At 45.2% G+C, this 23315-nt stretch overlaps 1 protein-coding gene across 1 annotated transcript in view; it reads right to left on the bottom strand.

Annotated features, from left to right (window-relative positions):
- BFSP1 (beaded filament structural protein 1) overlaps positions 1-23315 on the bottom strand; it is an 82198-nt gene that overhangs the window by 8136 nt on the left and 50747 nt on the right. The window contains exons 6-7 of the mRNA XM_063919830.1: positions 16764-16984; positions 12232-12317 (exon numbers count right to left, since the gene is read on the bottom strand). Of these exons, the coding sequence (XP_063775900.1) occupies positions 12232-12317; positions 16764-16984 (307 nt within the window). The remainder of the gene's footprint in view (positions 1-12231; positions 12318-16763; positions 16985-23315) is intronic.

Here is a 23315-nt window from a genome sequence, read left to right as displayed (position 1 = left end):
AGAGTGTAGGACCTGGAGCAGTCTTTTCTGCTAATTCCTCCATTACTGCACATATGGTGGGAGATGGGGCAAGAGGGTGTACACTAAACTGTAGAAGGGGGCATCAGGCTGAATAAAAGGGGCCTGGTACATGACTTACAGGGTGTTAGACGGTGTTTAATACGTAGGGGAGGCGTGAATAGCAGAGTGGGCTTAATATTCATCATTTTCCGGTGGGAGGCAGTTTGCTTAACTGCAGATGCAGTATATCCAGTTCCTGGAAATAGATTTATTAGCTTTCAATGGGGTAAGCCACTAGAGAGTCCCACCTTTGAGGAGGTACTGGGGACACCTTCCAGGAGGTACTGGGGACTTGGGGATCAGAGTTCAGGAGTCAGAGCAATCCACCGGCGAATATATAAAACTGCAAAACAGGCATGTGAAGATGGAGTAGGGCCCAGCTGCTGGAAGGCTGATACAGTATCTCTGGTTCTGGGCATAGTAGAGACAAGCTGCCAGTGTCAATCGAAAGGGGAGAGTCCCAGATTTTGGAATATACCCTCAGAAATCTCTAAGTCAGACAGAGCCCAAGAAACCAATTAACAGGCTCGGATGAGGACCACTGCTTAGAAGTCAAATATCTCAGGTTCCCCAGGGCCGATTTTCAAACATCTGGTACCCCTGGAAAGAGGGGACCCTCCGCTATCAGCCTGGGGCCCTTAGACTCCTGGGGCCCTTGGGCAAGTGCCCATTGAGCCCATATGAAAAGACAGCCCTGTGCCTGAGCCAGCGGAGAAATGGTAAGTATAATCTATTCTGTCTCTCTATCTATCTATCTATCTATCTATCTATCTATCTATCTATCTATCTATCTATCTACCTAATGTGTATAAGAGGGACGCTGTCTGCCATAATGTATAATAAGGGGAATCTGTCCGCCGTAATGTGTAAAAGGGGAATCTGTCCGCCGTAATGTGTAAACGGGGCTCTACCTGGTGTAGTGGCGCTACTGTGTGGCGTAATTTGAATAATAGAGACTACTGTGCACCGTAATATGAATTGGTATTATTTTGTGGGCACAACCCTTCCACATGAAGCCACACCCCTATATTTTCTGTGCGCTCCTAAGGCGCGCACTGCCCCTATTTTACATAAAGGGGGGCGCCGATGCCCTATCTTGCACACAGCGCTAAAATGTCTAGTTATGGCACTGGTGGCGGGCATTGGGGGCCGACCTAGCAGGTGGGGTATAGAAAGGGGTCAGAGTTTTTTGGGGCAGCTATGTGACCTCACATGCGCCCACTGCAACCCAAAAATTGGTGGTGCATCGCCTGCATACGCAGCCGAGGTACGTCTGCAGGGGGTCGTCCTTAGTTTCTTCTTCAACGATGGGATCTCAATTATTTTGCGATCGCATCGCTGGATGCCAAATAGCATGCTGGACGGCCCCCAGCATACTACAGAAACGATTGTCACTACTATTGCCATCGCATTCAGTGATATACAGGAATTATGATTTACAAGTAAAACTAGTGCAAAAACATTACTAAGGATTCCGTGTGGTGTGATATGGGAGGAAGTCCATGGGGGGTGACACCATGAGTTACCACACCGGGTGACACAAACCTAGTCACACCTTTGTGACTAACCCTAAACCCCCCTCCCCGCTCCCTAACCCTAACCCCCCTGGGATGCAGCCTAACCCCCACCCCCGTAGCCTAAACCTAATCCCCCCACCCCCCGGGCGGCTTACCTGTGGTGCGCCACAGTCTGTCCTCATCCGGGATCCTGGCTGTCTGTATTCTGGCACTGGGATGGTACACCCATTCTGAATGCCGGTATCGGGATTCAGAATAGGGTCGGTATTCCAGTGTCGGTATTCTGACTGCCGGGTTACTGACAGCCGGGATCCTGACTGCTTCCCACTGGAAGCATGTCCTTTTTATTCCCTCATGACTGAATCAATAAAGGTCAAAAGCCCAAAATACTGTACAGGCCAATGTGAAACTGTTAAATATGGGAGGAAAGTTCAGGGAAACGCTAACAGAAAATTGGAAGTAATCAGAAAACCATATCAAACTACAGTGTGTAGAATAAGGGACAGAACTACATTAGGAACATTAGGGCAGTAATGTAGAATTGGAGAATAAATAAAGGACTCATATGGTGGTTTCAAAAGCAGTTATGGATCAAAGGGTCGACAGTCAGAATTTGGACAATGTCTAGGTTGACACCAAATGATCAACATGCACAAAGTCAACATGGTGAAAAGGTCGACATGAAAATGGTCAACACATGAAAAGGTCAACAAGAGTTTTTTATGTTATTTTGGTATCAAACTTTCCCTTCCACAATATGGACCCCCAATCACTGCACCATGTCCCCTTGCATGGCATGCTTCGCTCGCCATGCTTCTGGCAAGGTGCTTCGCTGCGCTCGGCACAGGTTACTGTTCCCAATCATGGCCCACGTGGATGGTAAAGTCTGAAAAAGTCCTAAACGTGAAAAAAATACAAACTCATGTTCAGTGGCGGAACAAGCAAGCGGTGGGCCCAGGTGCAACAAAATGCTTTGGGCCCCCCCCCATCCCATCCAAGTCCACCCCACGGGCAGTGCGCGCCGTAGGCGCGCGCAAAAATACATAGTGGCGTGGCTTCGTGGGGAAGGGGTGTGTCCACAAAATAATACCAATTCATAAAACGGTGCACAGTAGTCTCCATTCTTCAAATTACGCCGCACAGTAGCACCACTACACCAGGTAGAGACCCTTTTACTCCTTACAGCGAACAGATTCCCCTTTTTACACATAACGGCAGACAGCGTGCACTTTTTACACATAACGGCAGACAGCGTGCCCTCGTTACACATAGCGGCAGACAGCATACACTTTTTACACAATGGCAGACAGCGTGCCCTCGTTACACATAGCGTCAGACAGCGTGCACTTTTTACACATTACGGCAGACAGCGTCCCCATTTTACACATTACGGCAGACACCATACACTTTTACACATAACGGCAGATAGCGTGCCCTATTTACACATTACGGCAGGCAGATTCTACCTTTTTACACATAGCGGCAGGCAGATTCCCCATTTTTATACATAGCGGCAGGCAGATTCTACCTTTTTACACATAGCGGCAGACAGATTCCCCATTTTTACACATTGCGGCAGGCAGATTCCCCATTTTTATACATAGCGGCAGGCAGATTCCCCATTTTTACACATTGCGGCAGGCAGATTCCCCATTTTTACATTGCGGCAGGCAGATTCCCCATTTTTACACATTGCGGCAGGCAGATTCCCCATTTTTACATTGCGGCAGGCAGATTCCCCATTTTTACATTGCGGCAGGCAGATTCCCCATTTTTATACATAGCGGCAGGCAGTCCCCCCTTTTTACACATTGCGGCAGGCAGTCCCAACAAATAAAAAAAGAAAGAGACAGAAAGAAAGAAAGAGAAAGAAAGAAAGAAAGAAAGAAAGAAAGAAAGAAAGAAAGAAAGAAAGAAAGAAAGAAGAATTATACTTACCCTCTCTGTTGGCTCAGGCTCCTCGGTGCAGCTTCCCGGGCAGTAGAGAAGAAGGAGGAGGGAGGTGAAGGAGGGAGCCGCAGCAGCGCTGTGTTACTGGTGGAGGCGCTGCTGCTGCTGCCCCTCTGCTTCCCTATAGGCTGTTCTCAGAGACAGCCTATAGTGAAGCAGAGGAGCAGCAGCAGCAGCGCCTCCACCAGTAACAAAGCGCTGCTGCGGCTCTCTCCTTCACTGAGAGACTGTGACCTGTTTGTATATGAGGGAGGGAGGGACGGACCCTCCTCCCTCCTTCGTGTGTGGGTGGCCAGAATCGTTCCTTATGACGGACGGGTCACGGGAGCGCTGGTGTGCGGCTGCGGCATGACATACAATGAGTCATTGTGACTTATTCATGTAATGCCGGCCGGCGGCTGTGGGCCCTTGAGTGCGGCGGGGCCCCAGTGCAATGCACTGCCTGCCCCGCCAGTAGTTCCGCCCCTGCTCATGTTGACCATATGCCGGGTCGACTATTGTCACGTCGATCATTAGAAGCGGATGACCCTTTGACCATGTGGACCATATACAAGTTGACCATTTGGTGTTAACCTATTGCTTGTCGACCTTTTAACTGTCGACCTATCACCCGGCTACCTTAGAAAGTTATGCAGCGCTTGTGACTGCACTTGGGGTGTGGTATTGAAGATCGACCACACTTAGGTCGACAGTGTCTAGGTCAACCACTATTGGTTGACAGTAACTAGGTTGATGGGGATTCTAGGTCGACAGGGTCTCTAGGTTGACATGGTCTAGGTCGATAGGTCAAAAGGTCGACATGAGTTTTTTAATCTTTTCTGGTGTTGTTTTCGCCGTACAATTAGTGCACCACGACCACTTGCTCGCCATGCTTCGGGCAAGGTGCCTCGCTCCGCTACCGCTGTGCTCAGCACAGGTTACCGTTCCCAATAGTAGTCCACGTGGATCATAAAGTATGAAAAAGTTTAAAAAAAATAAAAAAAAATTAACTTAATGTCGACATTGTGACCTGTCGACCTAGAACATGTCGACCTAAAGGCCCTGTCGACCTAGAAACCCTGTCAACCTAGTCACTGTCGACCAATAGTGGTCGACCTAGAGACTGGATACCCTGCACTTGATGCTGGTGCACATTACAAATGTAGAGGCACAAGGAAAAGACTGGGGATAAGAACTAAAGCCAGCAGCATGACACGACACAGTACATGTGAATGTTCTGTATGACAGTTACCTTGTTACTGTAAAGGTAGCCCACAGGGTGTGGGAAGCCTAGATGAAGCATAAATGACAGGGAGAGACAAATGATGGAACCATGGGTCTAACTGAGACCCCTAGGTAGGGATTTTTGCACATCTGCGCATGCGTGTACGCCATGTGCAACGTCCTAAACTGCGTTTTCTGGAGAACGCAGTTTAAGACCTGGAGGAGGACGGGAACGGTGCACTGACACCTATTTTTGTGGGTGACGCCGCTCCATTTAAGGGGCACGGTCTGGACAACGCAGGTATGTCCAGACCGTTACTGGGGCAGATCGCAACAGCTGCGTCACATGCAGCCGCTGCGACCAAAAACATGGCGGGTAGCTGTCTGCCTTTGCAGCCAGGCTGCGTAGGCATGTTTGCGTGCGTGCGCGGGGGGGGGAGGGGGCAGGACCCGGCATGCGAGGCGGACTTGCCCTGTGCTGGGCATCCCCCCGTATGTCAGAGAAAATTATTGTAGATGTGCGTTTTTTCGCCCATCTACAATCAGGTCTGACTCACCCCCCATATTCTTCACCAAGACACCAACAATGTAACAATTAACAAGAGTGTGGTAGTTGAAAAAGACTACATCACACAAATTTCCTGTATTTAGTCCAGCCTACGCATTAAGCACAACCAGCAACACAAGATAATGAGCAAGGCGACATTAAGGGGGACATTTACTAAGCAGTGATAAGAGCGGAGAAGTGAGCCAGTGGAGAAGTTTCCCCATCAACCAATCAGCTGCTCTGTATAATTTTATAGTATGCAAATTATAGATGTTACTTCAGTGCCGATTGGTTGCCATAGGCAACTTCTCCACTGGCTTACTTCTCTGCTCTTATCACTGCTTAGTAAATTTCCCCCTACATTACATACAGTAACTCTGCAAACAAAGAAGGAGAGTAGTACTGTACCTCCTCTACCCCCAGCAAGAACCCACACGAGGGAACAAAAGTACTGTACCTGGCGGCTGGCAGCGTATGGCTGCCTGGATTTCAGTAGGACTCTGAGGCTCATGTAAGACCGGGACTGAACAGATTTAAATGATGTGTACAATACTGTTGGTGGCGGTGAGTTACTAATACTGCGATCATTCAAATTTGTTAGCAGTTGGGCAAAACCATGTGCACTGCAGGGGGGCAGATATGGGTGGTCTTCAGTATGCCGCCGGCCGGGATCCTGGCCGCAGGCATGCCGACACATATTATCCCTCTTGGGGGTCCGTGAAAGGGGCTCATTAGCGCTCGCCCATCTGTCGGTATGCCGGTGGTCGGGATCCCGGTGCTGGTATGCTGGCCCCTGGGATCCCGGCGGCGGCTACTCATACTACACCCGCAAATATAACATGTGCAGAGAAAGTTAGATTTGGGTGGGGTGTGTTCAAACTGAATTCTAAAGTGCAGTGTAAAAATAAAGCAGCCAGTATTTACTCTGCACAGAAACAAAATAATTCACCCAAATCTACCTCTCTCTGTACATGCTATATCTGCCCTCTGCCCCACCTGCAATGCACATGGGCCCTCATTCCGAGTTGATCGCTTGCTAGCTACTTTTTGCAGCCGTGCAAACGCATAGTCGCCGCCCACGGGGGAGTGTATTTTCGCTTTGCAAGTGTGCGATCGCATGTGCAGCCGAGCGGGATGAATTTTTTTTTTACCGTGTCTGAGTAGCTCTGAACTTACTCAGCCCTTGCGATCACTTCAGCCTGTCCGGTCCCGGAATTGATGTCAGACGCCCACCCTGCAAACGCCTGGACACGCCTGCGTTTTCCCTACCACTCCCAGAAAACGGTCAGTTGACACCCATAAACGCCCTCTTTCTGTCAATCTCCTTCCGATCACCCGTGTGAATGGATTAATCGATAGAAGCATTGCCCAGCAACGATGCTGTTCGTACCCGTACGACGCGCGTGCACATTGCGATGCATACGCATGCACAGTAGTAACCTGATCGCTGTGCTGTGAAAATCGGCAGCGTGCGATCAACTCGGAATGAGGGCCTTGGTTTTACCCAACTGCTAACAAATTTGCTGCTGTGATCAACTCTGAATTACCCCCCATGTGCACTGCAGGTGGGGCAGATGTAACATGTGCAGAGAGAGTTAGATTTGGATGGGTTATATCGTTTCAGTGCAGGGTAAATACTGGCTGCGTTATTTTTACACTGCAATTTAGATTTCAGTATGAACACACCCCACCCAAATATAACTCTCTCTCCAAATGTTATATCTGCCCTCCACCCCACCCCACTGCAGTGCACATGGTTTTGCCCATTAGAGACAAATTTTGCTGCTGTGATTAGGTCTGAATTAGGCCCTATATACATTTTAGCACCATTAAAGCTCCACCCACTATCATTGGGGGTGGGGTGGTCCAGGTGCAGGAAGCTGACTCGTCTCTTTGGGACTGTCTTGGCCCGGACAAGCTGTCTCCGTGTAAATACAGCAGCTGATTGGGGCAGGCAGAGCCGGCCCTAACCAATTTGATGCCCTAGGCAAAATTTTGTCTGGTGCCCCCTAGCACCACCGCTGGTTCCGCCTCTGACCTTGCACCTTTTTCCCAGCACCATCACCCCTCACCTATAGCAGTCCTTATTTTGGGGTTTGTACTCCCTATATTTTAAATAGGAACAGTTCGCATATTTGGCACACAGCCCAAAAAGGGGTGTGTTTTTGCTTGCAAGGGGCATGGCCACATAATATTAACACCAATTCCAATTACGCCACACAGTACTGCAACTTTATTCACACTTTATCTTGCGATAGTGTCCATAATTCATATTACATCCCACAGTAGTATCACTTTACCTTATAAATGTTACTCCTCACAGTAGAGCCCCTTATTCACATTACATCACACTGAATTGCTCCTTATTCACATTACACCACATTCTATTGCTCTTTATTCACATTAAATGACACAGTAGTGCCCTTTCTATATGCAACGCCATATAGTAGAGCACCTTATACACATAATGCCACACATTAGTAATGCATTTATATACCTAATTCCACACAGTAATGTCCCTTACACATATGAGACACCTTATTAATGTCCTTATAAACATAATGCGCCTTACACATTATGACAACCTTTATTAATGCCCTTTTACACATAATGTCCCTTACACATATGCCGCACATTATTAATGCCCTTATACACATAATGACACACCTAGTGTCCCCTACACATTTGCTGCACATTATTAGTGCCCCTATACACATAATAACACACATAGTGCCCCTTACACATATGTTGCACATTATCAATGCATTTTTACATGACACACATAATGCTCGTTACACATATTCCGAACACTACTGCACAACCAACCCACTCATATGCACACAGCACTCACACTGCCACTAACCCTGTGACCTCTGCCTCTGCTTGGATACAGATGTGTCCTCATAAATCTTGCATCAATGCTAACGTCGGGCACACCTTTTTTATGAAAATGCATCTTATTTGTATTGCTATGTGGCTAGGATGCACAAGCAGCTTCTGCTGATTAAAATGATATGCAGCATGCCTATATACTGTGTGAGACTGTGGCTGCATCTGCATATGAAATGTTACACACAGAATATAGGCATGCTGCATATCATTTTAATCAGCAGAAGCTGATGATGCCCCTAGGCATATCAAATGCCCTAGGCAATTGCCTAGTTCGCCTATGCCTATGGCCGGCTCTGGGGGCAGGAACTCCTCAGCAGTGTCTGCTGTGCTCAGATTGGCTGATTGACACATCAAGCACAGTCATTCAGACTATTGGAGTACAGATACGCCCGCAGCTAAACTCACTACCAAGACAAGAGAAAGCAGAAGCCTGCTGGATGCTGGATAGGAGACTGCAGGCAGAATACAGGAAAATGGTTATGGTCAGTGTAATACACAGTAGTGGGGTATATTTACTAAGGTCCCGATTTTGACCGAGATGCCGTTTTTTCTTCAAAGTGTCATCTCGGTAATTTACTAAGCAAAAATCACGGCAGTGATGAGGGCATTCGTAATATTTTGGAAGTCCTAGGAAAAAATCACGAATCAATACACCATCGGTCAAATACGCCTGCAATTTGGTAGAAATCGGGAATTTACTAAAAAGTGCAAAACACAAACACTGCCGACAATAGCCAAACACTGCCGTGATGAAATACAAATCGTGAAAAAGTGCTAAAAAAAAAACAGACCTGCTTTTTTATCCCGTGTTTGTATAGGCATGCACGGATCCATGAGATCCGTGCATGTTTTTCAGTGGGAAGGGGTGGGAAATGTTTTAATTTTTCCCCAAAAAAATGCGTGGGGTCCCCCCTCCTAAACCAAACCAGCCTCGGGCTCTTTGAGCCGGCCCTGGTTGCAAAAATATGGGAAAAAAATTGACAGGGGTTCCCCCATATTTAAACAACCAGCACCGGGCTCTGCGCCTGGTCCTGGTTTCAAAAATACGGGGGACAAAAAGCGTAGGGGTCCCCCGTATTTTTGAAACCAGCACCGGGCTCCACTAGCTGGACAGATAATGCCACAGCCGGGGGTCACTTTTATACAGTGCCTTGCGGCCGTGGCATCAAATATCCAACTAGTCACCCCTGGCCGGGGTACCCTGGGGGAGTGGGGACCCCTTCAATCAAGGGGTCCCCCCCCCAGCCACCCAAGGGCCAGGGGTGAAGCCCGAGGCTGTCCCCCCCATCCAATGGGCTGCAGATGGGGGGCTGATAGCCTTTGTTGAAAGTTATGAATATTGTTTTTAGTAGCAGTACTACAAGTCCCAGCAAGCCTCCCCCGCAAGCTGGTACTTGGAGAACCACAGGTACCAGCATGCGGCGGTAAACCGGGCCCGCTGGTACCTGTAGTACTACTACTAAAAAAATACCCCAATAAAGACATTACACACACACCTTGAAAGTATAACTTTAATGCATACATACACACCACCATATACACATACTTACCTTATGTTCACACGAGGGTCGGTCCTCTTCTCCATGTAGAATCCATGGTGTACCTGTTGAAAAAATTCTACTCACCAAATCCAGTGTAGAGGGCTCCTCGGATAATCCATTTGTAATCCACGTACTTGTAAAAATAAAAAAACGGGACACTCGACCACGAACTGAAAGGGGCCCCATGTTTTCACATGGGACCCCTTTCCCCGAATGCCAGAAATCCCCTCTGACTGATGTCTAAGTGGGTTTCTTCAGCCAATCAGGGAGCGCCACGTTGTGGCACCCTCCTGATCGGCTGTGTGCTCCTGTACTGTCTGACAGGCGGCACACGGCAGTGTTACAATGTAGCGCCTATGCGCTCCATTGTAACCAATGGTGGGAACTTTGTGGTCAGCGGTTGACCGAAAGTGACCTTTTTTTTACAAGGTGCACAATGAAGCCCTGCACGGATCTCTCAGATCCGGCCGAGATTCATTGTATTAAAGTCGGCAGTGTTTTACAAGTCACTGCCTAAAAAAACGAATGACATCGACATCGGAAAACCCGAAAATGCAGAATACGGCAGCTTAGTAAATTAGTCGTAATCAATTCAAAAAGTTGCATATTTACACTTTCGATGTCATTCGTGATTGAACTTTGACCTCAAACGGGAAAATATGATTCTTAGTAAATTTACCCCAGTGTGTGAGAGAGGCACAATGTGTGTGTGTGCCTTGAGAGAGACACAGGGTGTGTTTGTGTGTGTAAGGCATTGTGTGTATGTATGTTTGTGAGGCACAGTGTGTGTGTGTGTGTGTGTGTGTGTGTGTGTGTGTGTGTGAGAGAGAGGCACAATGGGGGTCATTCCGAGTTGTTCACTCGTTGCCGATTTTCGCAACGGAGCGATTAAGGCAAAAATGCGCATGCGCATGGTACGCAGCGCGCATGCGCTAAGTATTTTAGCACAAAATTTTGTAGATTTACTCACGTCCAAACTAAGAATTTTCATCGTTGAAGTGATCAGAGTGTGTTTGACAGGAAGTGGGTGTTTCTGGGTGCAAACTGACCGTTTTCTGGGAGTGTGCGGAAAAACGCAGGCGTGTCAGGATAAAACGCGGGAGTGTCTGAAGAAACGGGGGAGTGGCTGGCAGAATGCAGGGCGTGTTTGTGACGTCAAACCAGGAACGAAACGGGCTGAGCTGATCGCAGTGTAGGAGTAAGTCTCGAGCTACTCAGAAACTGCTAAGAATTATTTAATCGCAATTCTGCTAATCTTTCGTTCGCTATTCTGCTAAGCTAAGATACACTCCCAGAGGGCGGCGGCCTAGCGTGTGCAATGCTGCTAAAAGCAGCTAGCGAGCGATCAACTCGGAATGAGGGCCAATGTGTGAGCATGCACAGTGTGTATGTGTGTGAGAGACATAGTGTGTGTGTGTGTGTGTGTGTGTGTGTGTGTGTGTGTGTGTGTGTGGCATAGAGTGTGTACCAGTGTGTGTGAGGCACAGAGTGTGCATCAGTGAGTGTGAGAGGCACAGAGTGTGCATTGGTCATTGTGAGAGGCACAAAGTATGGATCATTGTATGAATCAGTGTGCGGTTGCACAGAGTGTATATCAGTGCCTGTGAGTGGCACAAATGGTACATATTATCATTAGACTAAACTGGGCACAGGGTATTATTATTAGACTAATGGGGGCACAAGTTATTAATAGATTGAAAGGGCAACAATTATATTTAGCAAATTAAAAGGGCACAGGTTAATATTATTATTATTATTATTATTATTATTATACAAATGTTGCCACTGATTAGTATTATTATTATTATGAAATGGGGCACAGATACAATGTATTAGACTAAATTGGGCACAGTTCTGCGTCACGGAATTTGAGAATTCATAATATGAACATTTTCTTTGTGGGATGGTCACACCCCTCTCATGGATGACCACACCTACCCGATGGTTGGTCATACTCCTTCAGTGGGCCCCTGCAGCTGCATTTCCCTGATGGCCTCTTAATGCTTCAGTCCGACACTAAGTGGGGGCATTGTTGTGTGTGGTAGCAACTACATGTCCAGGTGCTGCAGCCGCAGTCCAGCTTGACTGTGTGTTTATTTTGGTTTGCGTATGTTGTGTTGTGCAATGGCTTTTGTGTACACATATACCAGTGCATCTTACGTACTGTGCCTGTGAATCAGATGGTGCATAATTTTATGCCATGTGCTTTGTGAGATGGCCATATCCCTCCTGTTGATGACCACACCCACCCAATGACTGACCACACCCCTGCGGACCCCTGCCATTGCATTCATCTGGCAATCATTCATATACCAGTCAAACACTTATTGCAAGTAATAGTTCTAGGACTGTTAATCATTGACACCAGTGTTCATTATTTTTCAAGAGACCATAATTTAGAATAAAAATACTTTGCGTATCCACATCGTAACATGCAAACTGTTATTTATATCATTAGAGGGTGCAATGCTAACAAAATAACATATTCATTCGGATTTATCACCAAATACCTAGCCATTACCTTTTCCTCTTGTGGATGATAACTGAGAGGATTTGTAACTCTGCATAAAGAGTGTGATTGGGGTTCCAACTATTGCAGAATTCAGTCTAGAAAAAGAGAATAGGTAGAAGACAATAATACTGTTAGATGGATTTACTTTATTTTCTTCTCTAAACAGGGAGATAGTTATTCAACACAGACAGCCGACTTTCTCTAATATATCAGTTATTAACTCCATTGTATGCATTCGCAACCTCGGTAATCCAGGCACGCTAACAGTCCAGGTGTTCGTGATATCCAGGCTTGAGCACAGGTGATGTAATTAGAACCTGAGGACCGAGGTTGAGAATGCCTGCTCCAGTGTTACCCATTATGAAATATAGTGCAATGCCAAAATACCACATCTATCAGACAGTATTACGCCGTTTGGCTACTATGTGGCCAAATGTATGTGGAGGACACACCTTCTACTGTATGTAGTTTATATCACCATTTAGGCCACTAACAGGTTCAAAAGGTGAAGTATTAAGGCTCACATGAGCTTGGGGCTGTAAATGATCAAGGGCCTACTGTGAGAAGTGGAGGAGCTGAGTCCAGAGCTGTGTGGGTGTCACCAGTGCCATATGGGCAAGTGCACCCTCCTAAACTATCAGCCCCAATATCTTCCTCAGTATGTAACAGTAGAAATATAGCATCATTTTGTGAGGAACATAGACAAACAGTTTTTATGGGTGGCTAATCAGCATCATGCTGTCATGACAATGGGCCTACTTTTAGGGGGAGGCCTGGAGCTTGTAGTCCCATCACATAGATTGTTAATCTGGTCATACATAAACATACAGCTATGCAGTCTCTATTGCCAAACACAAGCAGTAGCCTGCGTCGTATGATGAGCTTCACCTAAGTCAGTTTGTCATATTTATGGCCTGCTAGAGCTGCCCCGGTAAGCTGTAAGTGCTGCTGTTGGGAAGTGGAAACATCTAGGAGTAATAATACCTCTAGCAGGAAATGTTAGGGCGCAGAACGTCACACAACAAGACTGCTGAGTGCGGAAACATGTAGCATATAAACATCACCTATCCGTGGTTGCACCACAATGGGGGTAATTACAAGTTGATTTTTTAGCAGTTGTGCAAAACCATGGCCCTCATTCTGAGTTGTTCGCTCGCAAGCTGCTTTTAGCAGCATTGCACACGCTAAGCCGCCGCCTACTGGGAGTGAATCTTAGCTTCTCAAAATTGCGAACGAAAGATTCGCAATATTGCGAAAAGACTTCTCTGTGCAGTTTCTGAGTAGCTCGAGACTTACTCTTCCAGTGCGATCAGTTCAGTGCTTGTCGTTCCTGGTTTGACGTCACAAACACACCCAGCGTTCGCCCAGACACTCCTCCGTTTCTCCAGCCACTCCCGCGTTTTTCCCAGAAACGGTAGCGTTTTTTCACACACTCCCATAAAACGGCCAGTTTCCGCCCAGAAACACCCATTTCCTGTCAACCACATTACGATCACCAGAACGAAGAAAAAACCTTGTAATGCCGTGAGTAAAATACCAATCTCCATAGCAAATTTACTTGGCGCAGTCGCAGTGCGAACATTGCGCATGCGCAATAAGCGGAAAATCGCTGCGATGCGAAGAAAATTACCGAGCGAACAACTCGGAATGACCACCCATGTGCAGTGCAGGGGAGGCAGATATAACATGTGCAGAGAGAGATAGAGTTGGGTGTGGTGAGTTCAATCTGCAATCTAAATTGCAGTGTAAAAATAAAGCAGCCAGTATTTACCCTGCACAGAAACAAAATAACCCACCCAAATCTAACTCTCTCTGCAAATGTTATATCTGCCCCCCCTGCAGTGCACATGGTTTTGCCCAACTGCTAAAAAATGTCCTGCTGCGATCAACTTGGAATTACCCCCAATGTACACTGCCTCTTGAAGCAATAACAGCACAAAAACTGTTCATCGGGAGCTTCATGGCTTGGGTTTCCATGGCCGTGCAATCACACACAAAAGCCTCAGTTTACCATGCACAAGGCCAAACTTCAGCTGGAGTGGTGCAAAGCACACCATACCTGGGCTCTGGAGCAGTATAATTACATAACACTTCCAAAGGCATACTGGAATGTTTGATGGAGGATGAAAATGGCCCGAGGCTGTTGGGCCTGACCATGGCTTGAACTGGGCCCCTTAGTTCCAGTGAAAGGAAATCTTAAAACTACTGCATACAATGACATTCTATCTAGAAAATTGTGGGCTTCAGAATTTGAAGCAACAGTTTGGTAACAGAGATTTCCTGTGTCAGCATGATGATTATGTTACCATGCACAAATCGACATTCACCAAGAAATGAGTTTGGTTTGACTGGCCTTCATACTACTACCCTTGCCTTAACCCCATTTAATGCATTTGGGATGAATTGGAAAGCCAGTTGGGAGAAAGACCTTAAGCTGGGTACTCACCTTGCAAATCACTCTGCAAGTCTGATAAATTATTTAATCCTTCCTGTACACACCGAGGGGATAAGGAGGTCTGGGAGCACAATTTTTAAGCAAGTCTGAAAATCCCAACATCCCAATTCAACCAACATTTCCAACTCAAAATAAAGTATGTATACACATGCGTATATAGTTACAAACTAACCTGGCTGACTTACTTATATATGTCTTGTAATATAGGGGTAGATGTATTAGGGGTAGATGCGTTGATACTGATTCTCCCCAAAGTATGACAGTGGCGGTGCATGCAAAATTACAGGGGCGGAACTGTCAGACACAATGGAGTCAGATGCTGCCGGTCACCACCCTGAAAGGGGGCTCCATAGTCTCAGACAGCTTCCAGCCCAGATTACTGCCCCGCCAGTGCTAAGCAGAAGACCTCATTCATTTGTTATCTGTCGCTATATGAATGCTTGCTTCTAGAGATGGCTACTGAGTTGCTGTCTCAACACAGTGAGTCGAATCATTTAGAAGTTGGAATGCTTGGAGTCACTCAAGTTTGGTGTGTTGAGACAGCCCCCAGTAGCCTCTCTCAGTCAGTCACAGTGATTGGGTGGCAGCACTCCTGGGTGACACCCACTGGGAGGGAGAAGTGTGATGCTGCACAGTCTGCAATGCATTACAAAAGAGCCATGTACCGAGACACTACACTGAGCTGAGTCATGTGTCTCAACTCACTTCATTGTATCTCTTTGCCCATGACTACTTGCTTCTCCTTTGCTGCTCCTGTCCCTGCAAGTTGAATGCTGTCACTCAGCCAGCTCTGCCCTGCCTCCTCCTTGCTCCTGCTGCTCTAACCTCCACTCCCAGCCAGCCAGGCAGAAGCTCCACCTCCCAGACGAGGAGGAGTCAGCTGATTTCAGAGCAGAAAGGGGCACTCTGGGGGCATGTGCCTCTGTCTCCCCTCCTTCAGGTGGCCATCAACGATGACCAGAAAAGTTGAGGAGATGGAGGTATGTACAGCTCTGCATATCTCCTCTGGGCCGTGCTCCCCCCCCCCCCCTACAGACACATATACTGTGTTGGCCAAAGCTCTGCCCCCATGCTAGGTGCCCCACCTCCTGACCGCGATAACTCCCTGTCCATGTACAGCTGAGCACCCCGGGTCGCCAAAGGCTCCACCCTGTACTGTTCGAAGCTCCACCCCTGGGTCATGCGTAGCTGTGTCAACCGAAGCCCAGCTGATTTATCCCACACGCCTTTACTTTCAGAGATATAAATTTGCTGCTGAGCAGTGGAAGTGTTCTGCAGCTGTGCTCATTGGCTGCTCTGGTATAGGCTCCACCATCTAGAGAGGTACCTGGTGACAATGGGCATTACTGTGTGGGGCATAATATGGCATAGTGGGCATTACTTTGTGGGGCATAAAGCGGTGCAATGGGGATTGCTGTGTGGGGCGTAATGTAGCACAGTGGGCATTACTGTGTGGGGCGTCATGTGGTGCACTGGGCATTCCCTGCATTGAGTTTTTGCTTTTAGTTTATTGATTTACACTTTTTTTCTTTTAAATATTTTTTGTCACAAAATTGCTGTCAATATTGTCTGACGGTTACTAAAGTGCCCTTTATATTGCCTGGCGTTCACAAAGATGGCAGATGGAATGAGCGATTTTTATACTACTGCACATTCATCACTGGCTGAGATTTCACTCTGCATATGCGTCAAATTACCGCTCCAACGTCGCATGGATCTGCAGCCATGGGCAAATGTCTGATGTTACAGATTAGCGGAAAATGTTTACACTACAACCCTACCCGGATCATTCCCGTGTCCTACCCAGGTAGATAGCCGGGTAGGATTCACGGGTCACCTGATCCGGGTTCACCCTTTTCCACTTGCAAAAAACACGGGTAAATGCGCGCCCCCGTGCATTTACTCGTGTTTTTTGAGCTAGTGGAAAAGGGGTATGACATTTTTCAAACACAGCTTGTGACATGGTAGTTAGGAGCCGATTGGCTGGTATTTTTTCACTCTCCATTTTATCACTTTCCAAGCAATGATTCATCTAGCCCCCTATCTGATACTTTTTGTAAAACACAAGAAAACATATTGCAGGTACCTGTTATCCTCATTCTCGATGATACGTTTATACCTCTCTAATTCATTTTCCAAGGACTGCTGGTATATTGCTAGCTGGCGACAATCATTGGTGAACTTCTCCAAGTTCCTTTCAGCTTCTTCTATCCCTTTTCTAAGCACTTCAATCTGTTCATTGTACAACTGTATCTCATCATCGTAGCTTTCCTGGGTGTTTTTAATAGCTTGTTCTAGCATGGAAGTCTGCAAAAAGATATTACACAAACTTCATTTAACTCAGCAACACTTGTGTTAATACAAATATAACACAACACAAACTCTTCTACGTCATTTCATGAGTTCAGTAAATGTAGTTGCAATAACAAAATAAGTAGTAAGTTCAGAAGCAGATATCCTAAGAGGGATGTAGTTATGTGACCGGAGGTTAGGAGACCGCCAGTCACAATACCGGCGCCTACATTCCGCAGCCTCGATATCACAACAGTCAGCATGCCGGCTGACAGGGATTATTCCCACGAGCCCGCAAGTGGCTTCGTTACACTTGCCCCCCATGCCCATTCTAATCTCCGGGTATGGTGACTGGCGGGATCCCAAGCACCAGTCACCCATACCCAACCCTCCTAAGCATGTGGGGTGGTCAGTATTTTGCTTGACCCTGTAACAGATTAATATCATGCCTAATAACAATTATAGTAGACATGCAAAATTGTAACTTAATTAACCACATCCTTAGCCCCCCCCCCCCCCCTCCAAAATCCTGCGCAATCCATTCAGAAATACCCATTTCAATTGAAACTACTCCCATTATCATGTAAACTGCGCCAGGAAAATCGACATAGATTTGCTAGACTCTACATTTATTTTGTTGCCACGGTCCACGCATCAGTAATACTAATAGGATGTGTAATGTTGTATCAGTGAATTTATGCTATACATTGGTGGATATTTGCCCTGACCGCTTGTGATGTGGCATATATATAGTTGGGCATTCCTGTCTTGACCCTCCTTAATAAGATAAGCTCTTTTTATAAGATATCTCAGTATTTTACAATTTTTTTACTTTTTATATTGTATATCCTCTACCTGCATTTTTTCTATATTCTATTATCCTATACATTTTATATTTTTTACTCCTTTGATGCCTAAAAATTCTCTTTTAAACAGAATTGGATTTCTTAGCTCCACCCCCCCCTTTTATTCTTAATTGCCATATATGTATTTGTTTTAATTATAAATTTGTAATTCTCTTATTTTAAAAAAAAAAGGTTTTTATCTTTTCCTTTTTCATATATACATATACATATGTTTTTAATTCATAGAGTCTTCCGGTAAATTGTTATTTCTATAGAAACACCAGTGGTCGCCGAACCCCCTATCACCCTATGAACTATATATATATATATATATATATATATATATATATTTATTTATTTATTTATTTTGTCTATCGTTTGTGTGCGATCCCATTATCAAGGGCCTTTGTTATATAAAAAGTTTTCATATTTCATTACCAATTGTTTGGCTCACAGTATGTGTATGGCAATTTATATTTTCTGTGGTTGTCAATTGAAAGACATGCAATCCTAAACTGGTCGGTACAGATGTGATGGCTAATCAGGAGACTAGATTTATTGCAAGTCTATGTATGCAGACCAAAGAATGACATACCTATGAAAACTATTCTTTATATACATTGCCTTTCTCCAAAGCCAATTTGATTACTAATATTTATACTTGTACAGGAGAGAGCATACAGATTTCACACATTAAGAAAACTGTAATGTTCACTGTGCCAAATGGATTCTGATTCAATATACTAGTGTTAACCTATATACTTATTTTTGATTACCTATCGCTGGTGTAATAAAAGAAGATAAAAAAGAAGGGGAGTACATACTAACTCCACTATAGGGTGGTATTTTTCATTTCCACTTACTTGGCTCACAGTTAATTTATTTATATGTGTTTATATGCATGGCAATTCATATTCTCTGTGGTTGTCAACTGAAAGACATACAATCTTAATCTGGTCCCTACAGAAGTGATGGGTTACCCAGGAGTAGATTTTTTGTGAGTCCAGGACCAGATCTGCGACCCAAAGGATGATACACCTATGAAAATCTACTCGAAATGCATTGCCTCTCTCAAATGCAAATTTGAGTGCTAATATATATACTTGCACAGGAGAGAACATACAAACTCCACAAGTTAAGATAACTTTAGCGTTCACTGTGTATGTGACAAACAGATTCTAATTCAACATACTGGTGATTACCTATATATACTTACTTTTGTTACCTATTGCTGGTGTAATAAAAAGAAAGGAGAGTACATACAAACTCCAAAAGTCTATTTAAGCAAATTGAAACACATTTATTTTTATATGTACGTAAAATGGGGTATTGAGTGGATTAGCTTTATCTCTCTTAACTAATCTATTAAGAAATATAAATTTTAAGTGATTTTTTGGATACCTTTTATTTTTGCTACTTATGAAACAAGCAATTTTTGCTGCATTTACAATATTGATAAGTATTAACCCATATATGTCGCAGAATGCCTAGTATTTTAATATGACCCATTAAAAGCTATTTTGTAGTAAATTTATAAAAAGTTTGCCTCAGAATAGACCTATAGTTTCTTGCCCTTTACGTCTCTGTAAAGACCTTCTACGTACATTGATTACATCTGTGTCTATTAAGTTAATGTGTTATGATGCTCTTAATTTTTTATTGCATTTACGTGTATTTTTTAAGGATGCATGGGTCACTGTTTCTATTAACATTCATGCTTATACACTGAATAGTTTGAGTTGTAATACTGCAATACCCAAAATAATACACAAGATGGCAGCAGAATACAGTATATACAATTCATACATTGGTTGGCCTGTTTGTTTTTCTCTTCCCAGTAACCAATAAGGTTACCTACTATAAATAAATAGTAACACTAATAATGATTATGCTACATCTACTCCTACTCCTAATAATAATAACTTTGTGAAATGAGTTTTTTGACAGTGTCCTCATATGCACAAATAAATCTTAACAGCACAGAATTTTCATCTACAGACTCCTATTTTAGTTGTTGTACAAATGTTAATGCTACCATTATGCACCTAGGGCAGTGTCGGATTGGGGCATGAGGGGGCCCACCCGGGGGATGCTGCTATAGGGGCCCATGCTTAAAGGTGTAGCCAGGTTCCAGTGGGGGCATGGCCAGCAACCACAGAGGTTTGACTAACCATTACATGTTCTGTGCCCCTTGGTAAATATATAATAAACCAAATTATTGTGAAGTATAATGTAACATATGTATAATGCATAAATCCAGTGCACTGGGATAGTCTGGAACTTGATCCCTAGAGGATGAGGAGGGCCCACAGGCAGTAGGGCCCACCGGTGGTTTCCCCTGTTACCCTGTGGGCCAGCCCGACCCTGACCTAGGGACTTTTAAAACCACCTAAGATGCTGAAACAAGACATAGGTCCAGATGGCTAATGAGTGCATTGCGAGATGGCGTAGAATATTTAGCATGAATTTGCTCTGCTATGCCAAGATAAGTGGTGTCACATATTTGTTCCTGGATGGGAGCTGCGGGTACAGTAAATGTGTGTTAGCGCAACTAAAAACATGCAGACCGGGAAAACGAGTGTTATTGTTTGTAGGTGTCAGTCTGCCGCAATAGAGAACTGATGAACTGATTCAGAATGCTCTCCTGACGCTGTTGATTTCTTAACCAGAGAGATCAAGTTATTGCTTTAATTCAAAATTTCACCTGCATGGTCCAAATGCATTGTCACTTTGTTCCAGTCAGCCAATTGCAGATCAGCTCACTATTATCGCACACAGTTTACATCCAAACTTATCTGTTGGATCCCAAGCATGTGAATCCTTTAATGTCATTTAACTTTCCATCAACATCATAATTTCAGGAGCAGTTACAAGAGTTTTACATCTTAGAACATAACAAAAGGCATAAGCATAACTGCAGTTTCATAGGCAGACTTTTTCCCTGGCCTGTTGATTTAAATGCTAGCTCTATTAAGAGTTAATACTGTATCACATGCAGGGCAGTTGAGAGCCGGGCTGGGTCCAGGTACTTTTCAAGAGGCGTGGCCTAATCACAGGAGGTGTGGTCATGTACCCTTAGAAAAAAAATATGAAAAAAAATTGTATTTTAAGCACTTCCATGGCCACACTGCAGCCCAGTACACAGCAGAGTGTGCTGGGCGGAGGAGAAGAGCTGCAGCTGCTGCTGCCAGGTAAGAGGGAGGGGGCCCAGGGCCCCCTCTGGGCCCTCACTGGGCCCCTCCATCAGAACTGGGCCTGGGTAATTTGTACTCTCTTCCCCCCTTTCTCGGCACCACTGATTACATATACTCTATACAGCAAGGCCATTCTCATGCTTAAAGTAGCAATGCAAAACACAATGAAAAAATGTAGGGATGCCCTCTGGCCAGTAGGTGGTGCTGTAATATCAACTTTGCAAGCTGATTGTTGTTTCTACAGTATAACGCAGATAATAATGGTCAAGAAAATGTGCATGCTTTTAATAATCTATTCTTCTACCATATACCAGTAATGCATTACCTGCATAGTTTCATGTAGAATGTTAATTTCTCTCGTATAAATTCATTTCACGAATACATTTTAATTATATTTAAATGATATTCTTTTTATTTTGGTTAAAGGCAAAATATACTGTAGTCGATTATTTTGATTTACAAGTTTTCAGAATTACAATACATGCACATGCCCAGCTGCTGTCTATTACACCCATTTAGCCACAGGTGGGCGGTGAGGTGCATCATGTAACTCTAAATTTATGATCAATGATCAATATAATAACTGCGAGTTCCTTCAACAAAACAAACTTGTCTGCAACTCTAATTTAGGCCTTAAATGTCCAGTACTGTAAATAATAAAATGATAGGTGACATATCTGAACAAGCAGAGCTGGATTAAGGCTGATAGCATACCATACAAATTCGAAAAGGGGGCGTGGCCACTGGTAAAAGGGGTGTTGTCACGCCCCTTTTCCTATACTTTCAATGGAGGTTTAGAGAGCCAAAAATCGGTACAGACCATAAAAAAAAGGTACTGTACCTGTCAAAAAGGTACAGTTGGAGGGTATGTTTTAGGGTCCCGTGGGAGTTAAGTCTGGGGGTCCTAAAGAGGTCCTTATGTAGAGGCCATCAGCGTGCACACGAAAAGGGTGCATGGTTATGTGTCACACCCCTGTTTTGCATCACACTAAGAGCGTGCACAGCAAGACTGCCACCAGTGCCAATCCTCTCTCTTAAGGGCCCCATACACTACAGCGACATGTCGGACCCTCATGTCGCATATGATTTCCCTTGAACCACCCGGCAGCCTCCAGGGCGGCTGGATTGTATAGGATACATCGTATGTAGTCCCTTTGCATACGATGTATCTTATGCGATCCCAGCCATGCCTGCAGGATCCGACATATCACGAGTGCAGCACTAATGATCTAGGGACTCCGATCCAATGCTCATGGGACCGCACATCGTATCGGATCGGATGTAAAACACATCCGATTTGCCACTTTTCCAAAAGGTCGAAATCGGATGAAATCGGGCATTATCGTTGTAGTGTATGAGGCCCTTTAATCTGTCTCCTAGCATAAGACCGATTTTCCTGCTCATTCATTTTGCTAGTTGGCCACAGCACTGGTGTATTTATAATGGGTGCAGTGTGTGCGGTGAACACGGGCCCCTGAGTCCAGGGAGGGGCTACACACAATGTACCCATTTGTTGAATACTTACCCCTCTGAAGTCCCGCGTCGACGGCGGCAGAGCTGTTGCAATCACTGTGAAAATGGTGTGGCAACCATTTTTACAGTAGAGAAATCACTGGGAAAATGGGCGCTGCACCATTTTCCCAGAGATCTGCGTAAGCGCATTAGAGTCTGAACCCACTAGCGCTCAGATATAACATCCGGAGGGCGCCGCACCAGGGCAAGATCCGCTGCTGCTGTGCCCCCCACTGCCCGCTGTGTCCCGCTACGCGTCTAGTTTCCCTTCATGGAGAGGACCTTTACCGTGCGGTGTGCGATGATGTCATCGCGCACCGCACATCATTTCAGCGGCGCTACTACTTTACAGGGGGCGTAACTGACCACGTCCCCTGTATGAAGCCACGCCCTATTGCCGCCCGGGGCGCAAAAAGCCCCTGAACCGTCCCTGAGCAGGACACATGTTCCTGTTATTAATTAACTATTGCTGCAGAGAGCGGTGTCTCGCTATAAGCAATGGGGCAGGGGCCCCTTCAAAATGCTGCCATGCAGCCCACAAAGTTTTTGCTATGCCAATGGGGAAAGACTATTACTTCCAATGCAGTATTCGTTTTGGGTGTTTTAAAATACAGGAAGACCCTATCGCTGTCCTTTTTGGAACATGAATAAAAAGATAATGCAGAACTTACTTTCCCATTTTAATAAAAAGCAAAGTAGACAATCTGTCCTGCATACTCCATGGCTTACAGTATATGGCTAATGGCACCAATTCAAAATAAATATTTGTATTTCACATTGCAGCTTGTGTAATTG

This window comes from Pseudophryne corroboree, chromosome 4 (genome assembly GCF_028390025.1).
Source record: "Pseudophryne corroboree isolate aPseCor3 chromosome 4, aPseCor3.hap2, whole genome shotgun sequence".
NCBI classification, from domain to species: domain Eukaryota; kingdom Metazoa; phylum Chordata; class Amphibia; order Anura; family Myobatrachidae; genus Pseudophryne; species Pseudophryne corroboree.
This window is presented reverse-complemented; position numbering and strand designations above follow the sequence as displayed.